This window comes from Zea mays, chromosome 7, assembly GCF_902167145.1.
Source record: "Zea mays cultivar B73 chromosome 7, Zm-B73-REFERENCE-NAM-5.0, whole genome shotgun sequence".
NCBI lineage: Eukaryota > Viridiplantae > Streptophyta > Magnoliopsida > Poales > Poaceae > Zea > Zea mays.
This window is the reverse complement of record NC_050102.1, coordinates 131,294,598-131,308,874: the sequence shown is the minus strand read 5'-3', so window position 1 is coordinate 131,308,874 and position 14,277 is coordinate 131,294,598. Positions and strand designations below refer to the sequence as shown.

At 43.7% G+C, this 14,277-nt stretch overlaps 1 protein-coding gene across 2 annotated transcripts; it reads left to right on the top strand.

Annotated features, from left to right (window-relative positions):
• Window positions 1–7,716: 7,716 nt before the first annotated feature.
• LOC100191697 (uncharacterized) lies at window positions 7,717–10,644 on the top strand. Of its 2 annotated transcripts, none has more exons than XR_555316.1 (8): window positions 7,717–8,093; window positions 8,221–8,542; window positions 8,655–8,807; window positions 8,962–9,306; window positions 9,390–9,468; window positions 9,558–9,664; window positions 9,755–10,022; window positions 10,220–10,644. XR_555316.1 is itself a non-coding variant. In NM_001137126.1 (8 exons), the coding sequence occupies exons 1-8, from the start codon at window positions 7,873–7,875 to the stop codon at window positions 10,371–10,373; spliced, it is 1,500 nt and encodes a 499-aa protein (NP_001130598.1). In that variant the 5' UTR covers window positions 7,843–7,872; the 3' UTR covers window positions 10,374–10,632. The 2 variants fall into 2 exon arrangements, 1 of the variants encoding a protein (NP_001130598.1); NM_001137126.1 differs by having other exon boundaries at window positions 7,843–8,093; window positions 9,755–9,873; window positions 10,220–10,632.
• The last annotated feature ends 3,633 nt before the right edge of the window (window positions 10,645–14,277 follow it).

Sequence of the window (14,277 nt, the reverse complement as noted above, 5' to 3'; positions counted from 1 at the left end):
GAGACCCGGTCTTTGTGACCACCTCAACGGGGAGTAGGTTTGCAAGAACCGAACCTCGGTAAAACAAATCACCGTGTCATCCGCTTCACTTGCCTTTGATTTGTTTTTCACCCTCTCTTTTGGACTCGATTTTAATTCTAACGCTAACCCCGGCTTGTAGTGTGTGCTTAAGTTTATAATTTTCAGATTACGCCTATTCACCCCCCCTCTAGGTGACTTTCACGCAGTTAGTCCTCATGCAAATGCAACCACTAGATGCTCTATGAGGCACTAAGTTTTACACAGATCAAAGTCATTGAGCTCTCTTAATAGTACAACTATCTAGCCTACTAATCCGGTCAAGTATCTTCTCTAAACTCCTGGAGACCGGCAAAAAACAAAACCTATGTTATACCTTTGCTTTCACTTGATCCACAACCAATGCTTATAAATCTCCAAGATTTCCTGTTCTATGTGGTCCAACCCTACATTCTTATTTCTCCAAGAACCGTTAGTCCACAAACAGTTGTCATTAATTACCAAAACATCACTAAGGGGCCTAGATGATTCACAAGGGTGCACTATTTTGATCTAAAACTGAGTTTGTTCTGATTATATGGACGCAAATTTGGCCAACAAGCACACCCAAACACACGAAGTTTAGAGTAATCTGGATTTGTTCCAAATAGTTTGTATAGAGGTGTGTCATGATTAATTGTTTTACTTGGCATCCTATTTATCAAGAAACTAGTTGTGCTAAAAGCTTCATCCCAAAATCTCAAGGGAAGTTGAGCTTGTGCAAGCAGAGTGAGACCTATTTCTACTATGTGCCTATGCTTTCTTTCTACTAAACCATTTTGTTGATGGGTGTGTGGGCATGTCACTCTATGATTAATGTCAGTGGACTAAAAATATTTGTGTAAGCGTTGGTACTCCCCTCCCCAATCAGATTGAATAGCCTTAATTTTAGTGTTTAGCATGAGCTCAACATGTTTTTGAAACTAAAGGAAAACCTGTTCAACATCAGATTTGTTTTTCACAAAGTATATCCACACATATCTACTGAAATCATCAACAAAAGAGACATAATACTTTGATTTATTTATTGATGAAATTGCAGGACCCCATACATCGGTGTGTACAAGTTCCAGAGGTGCAGTAGACATATGCAGAGCATGAGGAAAAGGTAGCTGATGAGATTTTCCTAGTTGACAAGCATGGCAAATCAAGGAAGGAGAAATCTCTGAATTTACAGCTATGTTATTATCTTGTAAAACTCTAATGATGATTGGAGAGGCTGGATGTCCAAGTCTTCTATGCCACAGATCTGATTAACTTTTCTCTGCCAGCAGTGCTAAGCTCTTATTTGGGAATATGTAGAGACCATTCCTACATTTGCCTCTGAGAAGAAGTTGCTTCGTGGTTTGATCCTTAACAAAGAAATGGTTAGGATGAAGTTCAACAAAGGCATTGTTATCAGCAGCTACTTTCTAATGGAAATCAAGTGTTTGTTTATCTTGGGTACATATAAGATATGGTTGAGGTACACTGGCCTAGCTGAACTAGAAATAGATGAATGACCAACATGGGTTATAGACAAACCTGCTCCATTTGTAACTTGGACTTGATCTCCACCATTTTAGCTCTCCTTGAAGGTCAGTCTTTCAAGATCATTGGTTATATGGTCTGTGGCACCACTATCCATATACCAATTTGGATCAACATTGTATCCATGAGTTGCTGTTGCTGCCTGTTTCACAGTTGCTTCAGGCTGAAAGCTTTGATCAAACCTGTGCCAACACTGAAGTGCATCATGGCTTCCTTTTTCACAGATCTGGCACGCAGGACCATTGAAGTTGTTGTTCTGTGACCTTCCAGGTATAGGTGAGCGACCACCTCGCCCCCCTTGCCCTCTGCCGCCCCTTGGTGAACGGCCACGGCCACGACTGTTCCTGCCAAAACTTTGTCCAGTACCACCACGACCCCCTTGTTTGTAGAATTAACAGAGGATACCTGACCATGGCCACCGTACTGCTCTTGACGAATTTCAAAGCTGAGCAGATGCGCCGCTGATGGTGTATGTGTCGGATCGGGTGGTGATGTTGGTGATGAGTGGATCATACTCTGCTGGGAGGCCACGTAGCAGGCATGAGATGAACTCCTCATCTGCCAGTCTCTTACCGATGGCCGCCAGTGTGTCAGCTAACTGCTTGACCTTCCTGAAGTAGTCGGTGGCACTGCAATCATTCTTCTAAATCGTCGTGAGTTGCATCCGTATCTGCATGATACATGCTCGCGATGTTGAAGCATACATCTTCTCCAGCGTGCTCCATGCCTCTCGAGCGGTGGTGGCGTCGATGACATCCGAGAGGATCTCTTCAGAGAGGGAGGAGTTGATCGCGCTGAGAACGAGCTGGTCCTGATGGTACCAGCTTGTGTACTCCGGGTTGATGACGATGGCGCGTCCGCTTGTCGCCTCCGATGGTTCGGTGGCGATGGTTTGTCGTGGTGGCACCACGGATCCGTCGATGTGGCCTGCAAGACCTTGACTACGAAGGTACGACAAGACTTGGGCAGACCAGAGAAGATAATTCTCCTGGTTCAGTTTCACACGCACGACATGGCTGAACGCCGGTGTGGGCATGGTGCTGAAACCGACGACCAAGCTAGTGGTTGTGGAAGAAGTGGACATAGCGATTTCTTTGGATCGTAGGCTTTGATACCATGTAAAGTTTCTTCTGAACTGCACATCTATCCTCGTGGGATAGTGACCTCTATTTATATCAGAGTTACAGCAACGGATTGGGATCAATTGATCCGGTTTACATGGATCAAGCGTGGACTGAGTTGCTAGACGTGGTCACCGTAATAGGCGCCCTGCGCACGGAGCCGGTCAATAGCTATCAGTAAACTAGTGAACCTCTAACAGAATACATACACATACTCTTAACATAACTAAACAAGGTACTTTAAAAGCATCTCTTATAATTTATAGAAATACTTTTTTAAAAGGGTTAAAACGAATTCGAATGCAATACCCAAAACAGACACGGTGTTTTTTTTAAAAAAAATAAGGAAGACACAATTGAACTTCAATTCCGAAACAATTACCCTTGTTCGGTTATTCCCAATACACATGGATTGGATGAGATTAGAAAAAATTAAGAAGAAGTTTGACTTGATTGGGATTCAAACTCATCCAATCCCACTTAATCCATATGGATTGAGAGCTAACCGAACAAGCTCTTAATGTTGCCCTAGCGATCCTATCATCTAGGAACTGTGTGCACAAATTATCCTTGATCCTATCATGTGGTGATGTCCGATCGAGACACGTTCGCACGCTAAACTGAAGAATCATGCAGGGAACGGATCGGAAGCAGGAAAAGGGATACATCGTGCAGCATTACTGTGCAGGCTGCAACCTGCAGGTCGCTCCCGGCACGGTGTTCGTAGTCAGCTTGCAGGGCATGCGTGCACATCACTGACGACGCGAGCTGTTCACGGCAACGGATCGGACCGCGCGAGGAGGCAACCGGGCAGTTCCCGGCCGTGCGGGAGGCGCGGGTGCCGATGCCGAGAACCGTCTGGAAGCAAGCTGCAAGCCCGTCTGACCTGGCCGCGACGTCGACGCACACCATGTTCGCCCGGCCCGGCGGGCCCCTCGCCTCGGCTCGAACTCTCGGGAGCCTCCACCTGGCCGCCCCGCTGATGACCCTGCCGCCGGGGCTTTCCGCTCGTCCTCATGATTGGCGGCCCCCGCTTGACGGAGACCACACGACAGCCCCAGCTGGCGCCCCGCGGGCACCGGCGAGGTCGCTGCGCATGCATGCACGGCTCGCGATCTCGTGTCACCTCCCGCTTGGCCGGCCGGCCGGGCGTCGTCCTGGCGCCGAGGACGGCCCGCGTGGGTGGGTGTGGGTGTGCGGCTCGGCCAAGGGCCCGGGATGTCGTCGCCTCGTCTCGTCGGTGCGACCTAGCTTGTCAAATACTAATCGGATAAATGCTGTGTACAACTGCAATTTGTTTGCTTAATTTTTGCATTGGTCAGCAGAGATAAGATATGGAATTTTGTATAGGGCAGAATTCCACCATACATACATGAGTGTTACATACATCGTCCCTTTGTACAGGGGCTAGGATTTGATCCCAATCCATTTGATATCATATACATACTCTTGTTAGGTAAGTCTCTATTAGGTCGTCGTCATAGTCGACTCTAGTCTAGATTATAACATGGCATGTCATACTGCTCCAAGAATACAACTCAGCCCTTGAGTACCATCCCTATTCTAGTCAAAATCTTTATACCCATGACTGGACTTATATGCCATTGTATGATAAACATATTGTGGAAATAGGTGTGGTGAAAACAAAATTAGTTCAAGCATTGACCTTGTATGTGTGAAACTGAAAACTTAATGGTCTTTGTGCAATTTTCTCTTCTCCTTTCTCAAGTATGCATGGTTTTTTTATTTTGATTTAGGAGCACAAAAAACACAACTCCTCAAGTACGGTGCATGAGCTTTTTAATGTATATGTAACAACTTCACTATAATCCAGTGTCCAATGCCACCACACAGTGACACTTACCTCTTAGCATAAGCACTGTCACTGTACCTCTTATTAGCATAAGCACTAATTTAACTTCATTACGGTTAGCATGTAAGGATATTTTCTTCAGAGTTTGGACGACAGCTATGTGCTCACTCATTTTCTATCACAAGCTAGGCATTTTTCCTTCAGTTAGGACAAGCCTTTGATCAACGATTGCTCTATAGTATTTCATTTGTATGGTACAAAACAAAACTATATCAAATGAGTACTTTGAAATATGAATCTAAAACACGATTCTCCAAAATGATTTTGTAGGTATATATCTCAACACGTTCGTCTATGGTGTTCAGCATAAACAACGACATATGTGCGACTAGTGGTAGCTCTCAAGCAATTCATTATTTATTTTTTTCGTGCATCTTTAACTATATATCAACCTCTGCAAAAAGAAGAAGAAAGTGATCTAAGTGAATTTTCAAATCTAACAGAACTTAAGTATGCCAGTATGGTTTTTATTTTTGACTAAGGAGCACGAAAAAAACATGACTACAATTCGGCGTCCAATATGAACTTTTTATTCACTAGACAGCAATATGATCTGCGTGCATATAATATCTTCACTAGAATTCATTTTCCAATGGTACTAAACAGTGATATGTCACTGACATGACATCTTAGCATAAGCTCTAATTCATCTTCTGCGTTGATAGATAGCAACTAAGGATATTTAATTTGCTTCAAAGTTTTGTATGACTAGCTACGTACTCCGGCCCATCTTTTCTAGAAGCAAGGCGTTTTTCTAGTGTTTCATTATACGATATAAAATTGTAATCATAAGTGAGTACTCTAGAGTATCAATCTAATAACAGAGTTTTTAATTTAATTTAGAAGTTATATCTCTCAGCAAGTTCAACGCAGTTCAACAACCAACATATAGATGGCCAACAGTGGCGTTTTGCTAGAATTTTTAGTGAGGTGTATCATAAGAATTTCATAAATACTTTAGTATAATTTATAATAATTTGGTATACAATTCAAAATATAAAGATAAGAATAGCATATGGCAATATAGGTTTAGCATTTAAGTCCATAAGCGTGCACATTACAATAAGCGCGTATATTAGAATGCAAATATAATATAAAATGTCTAAACATGCATTGTTTGAAGAAAAAATGTCTAAACATCAAACACAAAATACACTGGTATTAGGTTTTTTTCGAGGCATCGATTGACTGATGGTCTGGTGGGCGCTTAGGGTATGTCATGGCCTACCTGGACCACCCATTATTAGATATGCTCCTGATGGCCAAACGGACCGCACGCCACGACACTGGTATTAGCACTAATAGGCATTACACTATTATGCACTATTAATAACCGTGTCATATCGTGCCAGTAGTGCCTAGTCATCGGCCTAGACACGATACTATATGGCACTAACATCTAGTATTACCCGTACTAGTCCAGACACTATTTCACTCTAAGAGCTCAAAAGATTATAACATCTTTATAATTACAAAAATAATTTTAAAACATGAATAATCATAATAGTATAGAGTGGATTTATTATATTTAAAACCATAATAAACCATAATTCACAATCACATATCTTTAGATTACCACTTGGATTAAAAGTATCTAATCGTGTCGACCACTTAATCATGTCGTGCTCGTGCCAACACGATGTGTTGGGATGGCGGCCTAGATATGGCAAGGGCACTATATGAATCGTGCTTGTGTGTGCGGAAGTGCTACGAGTCGTGTCGTGCTCGTGCTTAGTAACGACTCATTTAGCATTGTCCACTTGCACACGTATAGTTCAACATAAATAACATTTGCACATGCAACGAGCGATAGCTTTGGAGCAACTCATCATTTCTTATGTTTTGCATCCTTGACTATGAACCTCATGCAAATAAAAGAGAAAAATGACCAATGTGGATTTCCATATAATGTACCGATGGGCAAGTAAATAAAGGTAGTGAGACATGAAATATATTTTTGGTGAGGTTGCAGTCATACTCTATATTCTCTTATTTTTATTGTCAAAATGAATAATATTTCTTTATATATATATATATATATATATATATATATATATATATATATATATATATATATATATATATGCGCGCATAAACATTCTAAAATATAGTGAGATCTAGTAGGGTTCAAGCTCCTCCCCTACCGTCGGCCAGTAGACTACCTATACCATTTTCTATTTCAAACTCTACTCTATAAATAGAGCAATTTACAGTATAAAACAATATTTTGCATGACCATTTACACGACCTTTCAGAGATGATCTAAGGAGATAAAAGATTTGCATGAGCACAAGAAGAGGGAATAGGAGAAGAACGAAGAATATGAGTATTTGGTGTACATAGGTCTGAAGCAAGATGAATGGAGAAGGGTGAATGGAAGCATGCCAGGTGCATATGAGTATTTGGTATACATGATGTATATATATATTAAATTATTGTCATCCAACTTAGAACTATATTGTTCCATTCCTCTCCTTTATTGCATAGAGAAGGATGCGGATGGTCGGGGTGTTATTTATAAAATAAACGGAGCAAAAAACGGTGGGTGATGGACGACCACGATTTAATATTGGCACCATACACACGAAAGGCTTATGTGCATATGAGATGTTCTTATGAAGAAGAGCCCAAGGGTTGCTTCTTATGTCCACCCAATATAATTTTTACATTCATTTTTATGGTCAATATAAAAGAACACCCACAATTTATAAAAAAATAGAAACATAAGGACTATGTGAGAGCACGTGGAAGGTCTAGGTGATTCCAAAATATCCTCTAATGTTTATAAATGTCGTATTTCTAGCTTTTTCCTAAGTCAACTATGCAATTTTCTATCGTGAATTCCTATAAACTCGTATTGTTTAACAACGTCCGAATTATATATTACGAAAATATTTTTTGAGTAACTCAAACGTAAATCTTATATAATGGTGAATTTTACAAATTCCGACAAAATTGATAGTCCGTATTGGACAAAACTAAATCAACAATCTATTAGAAAGAAATGGAGCGAGTATTAGAAAGCCGTCTGGAACTTATCCTCCCGCGTGCAAGTCGATCTTTGACTTTAAGCATGAGATTTGCCACTTGCCAGCAGCGCTCCTTGTATAAATACCACGCAAGGCGCTCGCTCGACCTCCACCATTCGAAAGATCCCTCCAGGAAAGATTTTTCTTCCCTCCTCCGACGCCCCAGCCCACCAACACACTCTATAAAGCAGCCCTCAGTCACACACAGAACGCACAAGCGCAAGCCGGGCAAGAAAACTCCGCAGGCCAGTCTGCGAGTTGGATGGCCTTCTTCTTGGCCCTCGTGTGCATCCTCATCTTGCTAGCCATCGCCTCCTACGTCCAGTACACTCGCTGGCAAAAGGGGAAAGGCCGCTTCGGCGGCCATGGGAGGTCTGCTCCCTTGAAGCTGCCTCCTGGCTCCATGGGCTGGCCTTACCTTGGCGAGACCCTCCAGCTTTACTCCCAGGACCCCAGCTTCTTCTTCGCTTCCAAACAGAAGAGGTTAGTCGCCGTAGGCAACTACTACTACTCATGCGGGCAGCGTGTTCGTCCTTCGTTCTGGATCCGCCCCCTTGTTCACAAGCTGCTAATGATTCGAACGGAACGACCATGCATGCCTTGTGTGCAGGTACGGCGAGATCTTCAAGACGCACCTTCTGGGTTGCCCGTGCGTGATGCTGGCGAGCCCGGAGGCGGCGCGGTTCGTGCTGGTGACGCAGGCGCACCTGTTCAAGCCGACCTACCCGCGGAGCAAGGAGCGCATGATCGGGCCGTCGGCTCTCTTCTTCCACCAGGGCGACTACCACCTCCGCCTCCGCAAGCTCGTCCAGGGCGCGCTCGGCCCCGACGCGCTGCGCGCGCTCGTTCCTGAGGTGGAGGCCGCCGTGCGGTCCACTCTCGCTTCCTGGGACGCCGGCCACGTCAGAAGCACGTTCCACGCCATGAAGACGGTAAGGAATAATAATAATAGTCAAGCATGCATGCGCGGCCAATTATATAATGTTGGAATGAATCGGGTGCTGAGAATTAATACGATTGTTTGCTTCTGTTGTTACGTTTCAGCTGTCGTTTGATGTGGGCATCGTGACGATCTTCGGCGGCCGGCTGGACGAGCGGCGCAAGGCGGAGCTGAGGAAGAATTACTCCGTCGTGGAGAAGGGGTACAACTCCTTCCCCAACAGCCTGCCGGGGACGCTCCATTACAAGGCGATGCAGGTGAGCACACACGCGACACGGCATTTACACAACCCATCCAACGCATTACACGTACGGTACGTCTCGGGCAACGGCAGTACGTACTGCCCTGCCCCTGGCACGCACGCATGCATGTGACGAAATCGCTGGACACCGTACCGTACGTACACCGTAGGCGCGGCGGCGGCTGCACGGCGTGCTGTGCGACATCATGCGGGAGCGTCGTGGCCAGGCCCAGGCGGCGGGCACCGGCCTGCTGGGCTGCCTGATGCGGTCCCGGGGCGACGACGGCGCGCCGCTCCTGAGCGACGAGCAGATCGCCGACAACGTCATCGGCGTGCTGTTCGCGGCGCAGGACACGACGGCCAGCGCGCTCACCTGGATCGTCAAGTACCTCCACGACCACCCCAAGCTGCTCGAGGCCGTCCGGGCGGAGCAGGCGGCGGTCCGCGAGGCCACCGGCGGCGGGAGGCAGCCGCTGGCGTGGGCGCACACGAAGAGCATGGCGCTAACGCATAGGGTACGAGCGTGCGTGCTGGGAAACGCAAAACTGGCTCTTTATTATTTTTTTCTTGTGGTTTCATCCGTACGTCGCCCGTCCAGGTGATTTTGGAGAGCTTAAGGATGGCGAGCATCATCTCGTTCACGTTCAGGGAGGCCGTGGCCGACGTGGAGTACAAAGGTACGCACGCACGTGCGCGCACCACGAAGAGTAGCTAGAGGAGCAACGAGAGTGCTTTGCTTAATTCTGACTCGGATTATGCCGTGTAGGGTTCCTTATCCCCAAGGGGTGGAAGGTGATGCCGCTCTTCAGGAACATCCACCACAGCCCGGACTACTTCCAGGATCCACACAAGTTCGACCCTTCTAGATTCCAGGTACGTTACGTACAGAAGCATGGGCCTCACCGCCGTTAGTTGCTGTGGGACGACGACGACGTGACTGACCGGACGTTGCGTATTATGCAGGTGGCGCCGCGTCCGAGCACGTTCCTGCCGTTTGGGCACGGCGTGCACGCGTGCCCCGGGAACGAGCTGGCCAAGCTCGAGATGCTCGTCCTCATCCACCACCTGGTCACCGGCTACAGGTGCGTCCATCTCCTCTCAGATCCTCTCCATATATTCCCGCTTGTCCTATAGCTTGTGGACCAGGATGACACATGGCTGGCTGCTGCCGCTCTCCATGGGGCTCCGGCTCTGATCTCTCTCCGTGCATGCTCCAAATCTCCTCCTGTCTGTATGTATGCCTGTATCGATCATGTATATACTCCTGTACCATAATCTGTGGGGTCCTCGAAATGTACGTCTTCACTAGCCCCGCTGTGCTCTCCCTCCTATATAAACTGTGGTGATCGACTGCTATAACGACAGTTTACTGATCTTACACTGAGACACTGATTGGCGTCTCTGCATGCTTTATTTTTAAATTTGCAGGTGGCAAATCGTTGGATCCAGTGACGAGGTCGAGTACAGCCCGTTCCCTGTGCCCAAGCACGGCTTGCCTGTCAGATTATGGAGACAAAACAATCCGGTCGACAGAAAGGGGCGTGAGACCGACGACGATCATGTGGAGAGGATATTTATTTAGTTTGACTCTTGAGTTAGGCATGAATTTAACCCCAAGCTAGCTAGAGAAGTTTTTTTTCCCCTTTGAAATTCTTCTTTGCTCGCCTCTTCCTCCTGGATCAAATTGCGTTGGAGGAGAAGAAACGGCAGCTTTCTCTCTTTCGTTTTCTTTGCCTGCTTCACCGCTACGATAATGGTGAAAATATGTAAGCTACGTGGACATCAATGATCCACAGCATCGTTGATATATATAATATATAGAGAAAATTCTCTGCACGATCAATGCAATTTTATCCGGTATCTTATTTACCATAGTAAATGTCTTAATCCTTTCTATATCACTCGGATACAATTTCTTACCTTTTAATGTAGAGATGTAAATGGAACGGATATTTTTCCATCCATATTCGAATTCGATCTATCTAAAAGGGCTGAGATTCGATTCGTATTCAAATCCGGGTACTATCTGTATCCGTATACTCAAAAGTTGGCTATTCAAGATGTCGCTATTCATTCAGATCTTATCCAACACAACTAGATAATATCCGTATACGATTCGAATCCAAAGAGTAAATATAAAAACAAATATGGTACAAGCAATTTCCGTCCGTACCGATTACACCCCTACTTCAATGTCATCGCTGGTGGCAATTATATGTTCTTATATTTTCTATGTCAAGATTACGAAATTATATAGTACCCCGTTTGTTTCAAGATGTCGCTATTCATTCAGATCTTATCCAACACAACTAGATAATATCCGTATACGATTCGAATCCAAAGAGTAAATATAAAAACAAATACGGTACAAGCAATTTCCGCCCGTAACCGATTACACCCCTACTTCAATGTCATCGTTGGTGGCAATTATATGTTCTTATATTTTCTATGTCAAGATTATGAAATTATATAGTACCCCGTTTGTTTCAAGATGTCGCTATTCATTTAAGGGAAATTTGGATCCATACCATTAAAAGATCACCACTTTGGATCCATACCATTACTATCTCACTTACATGTGGGTCCACATGAGTCAATGACATGTGGGGTCCATGGTATATATCTAAAGTTTGAATCTTTTAATGGTATAGATCCAATTGTTCCTTCATTTAAATCTTATCCAACACAACTAGATAATATCCGTATACGATTCGAATCCAAAGAGTAAATATGAAAACAAATACGGTACAAGCAATTTCCGCCTGTAACCGATTACACCCCTACTTCAATGTCATCGTTGGTGGCAATTATATGTTCTTATATTTTCTATGTCAAGATTACGAAATTATATAGTACCCCGTTTGTTTCAAGATGTCGCTATTCATTTAAATCTTATCCAACACAACTAGATAATATCCGTATACGATTCGAATCCAAAGAGTAAATATGAAAACAAATACGGTACAAGCAATTTCCGCCCGTAACCGATTACACCCCTACTTCAATGTCATCGTTGGTGGCAATTATATTTTCTATGTCAAGATTACGAAATTATATAGTACCCCGTTTGTTTCAAGATGTCGCTATTCATTCAGATCTTATCCAACACAACTAGATAATATCCGTATACGATTCAAATCCAAAGAGTAAATATGAAAACAAATACGGTACAAGCAATTTCCGCCCGTAACCGATTACACCCCTACTTCAATGTCATCGTTGGTGGCAATTATATGTTCTTATATTTTCTATGTCAAGATTACGAAATTATATAGTACCCCGTTTGTTTCAAGATGTCGCTATTCATTCAGATCTTATCCAACACAACTAGATAATATCCGTATACGATTGAAATCCAAAGAGTAAATATGAAAACAAATATGGTACAAGCAATTTCCGCCCGTAACCGATTACACCCCTACTTCAATGTCATCGCTGGTGGCAATTATATGTTCTTATATTTTCTATGTCAAGATTACGAAATTATATAGTACCCTGTTTGGATGTAGATATTGGAGCACATAATTGGGAATCGGAATCAGTTTTCCTCAATTTTGTTATTTGGTTGCACGTGGAATTGATATTTGGAATCAGAGGCTCAATTCCATAAAATTGAACTATAACTAGAAAACACCTCTCCCAATACAAAGCCTCACCCCCTCGGTATTGCGTGGATAGCACAGTTCTAAACTTCAATTCAATGACATCCAAACAATAAAATTGGAATTACATCTCATTTCAATACCATGCCTGATTTGGTATTCAACCCAATTCAATTCCATCCACCCCAATATTGGCATCCAAACGGAGCACTAGAAGGATTTGAAGGATCGATAGACGACTAGAGGGGATGAATAGGAGTCTATAGAATTTTTGCGCTCATGCAACTTTGTCTTAAATCTCAAAGTCACACCCTAACCTCCAAAACTCCAAATAGCACACCAAAGAAGTTGAAAAGTTTCTGGGACAAACATGAACCTAGAACACCAAACTGTCTGAAATGACCCAAAACTGAGTTGCTAACTCACGCTGTTTTCAACACTTCGAAAATCCATTTTTGAATGTGAAACTGATCCAAACGGATTTCGATTGAGTTGAAATTTTGCGCACATTTTGATAAGTGAGTTTCCAAGGTATCCACAAAATTTTAACTCAAACGGATTTGTAATTTAATCGCAAATCAGAAAATACGAAATAGACTTGGGGTTTTGCCTTTTTGATCAAAATGATTGAGTTCAGATCAAACAACGACCAAGAGCTGTGCAAACCAAAGGATCCCAGTGATATAAGGTCGATTCAAACCCAAAGAGAGACCCCAAAACAGTCCCCAACTCAAGAACTCAAAGATTCTCACAAAACCAATTAAAGGGATTGAGAAGAGAGAAAGCGAACGAAAAACTTAGGAACTCCTGATTCGGCACATGATTCAAAAGCACGCTGGATCACGTGTGGTTAATGCCACACTTCCCTAAAATCTCAAGAACATAGATGCGGGTGTTCAAGGCACCCGTGGATCTCCAACCTAGAGCAATTACAAGACTAGAAAATGGAAGAGAGAGTGCTCTGACGCCCAAAAAAGATGGTTGAAACAACCAGTAATCCCCACCAATTTATAGGGGTAATTCGTTAGACTAAACTACCCCTAAATACATAGAGCCTATCCACTCAGCCAGGGGCAAAATGGATCAACTCCTAGGTTTTTCATCTGACGGTCATGGGCCCTTTACGAAGTTGCTTCTCCTTGAGGTTCCAAGAGTAACAAATCTACACAAATTGTTGTTTGCAAAAAGCTCAAGTTAGAGAGAGGGAGAGAGAGAGAGAGAGTGAAATCCAATTACGAGATTGATGAACTCAACTAAGAGAGAGAGAGAGAGGAGTGAATGCACTTGTGTTGATTTAGGTCAGCAGTAATGGACGTAAGTAAATGAGGAGAGAGATGAGGGGTTATATATAGGGGGCTCTCAAAAAGGGTTGGTCGTTTGATAATATGCACAAAATGCGTTTGAACCGCATAGAAGGTTGGTTGAATCGGTTTCTACCATAGAGGAATCCGATTCAATAGGCCGGTTCAACCACACACCTCAACCACTTCCATCGATTAAACCACCCTAGAAGGTCGATTCAACCGTCTCTCCAACAAAAGTTGTGGAACAGTCATTCGAGTAAAGGCTGGTTTAACCACCCCTAGGAGGCTGGTTCAACCACATATAACCATAGAGCTCCTCTGACCAAAGCCAGTTGAACTGCTCCTAGGGCCAGTTCGTCAGCCGCCTTGCACCAGAGAGTTTCTCTACCCAGAGAACACCGGTGAGGTTGAACAATGCACGTCACACTCCAAAAACTTAGTTTTGAATTTAGCTTTTAAAATGGAGATTTTGAGCTTATGCAAACACCATTACCTTTATGGATCCCTCTTAATTGTATGGTGATTCCTACGACTCAAAAGATATGAAATTTGAACACATCTTTGCCTGGAACCACTAAAA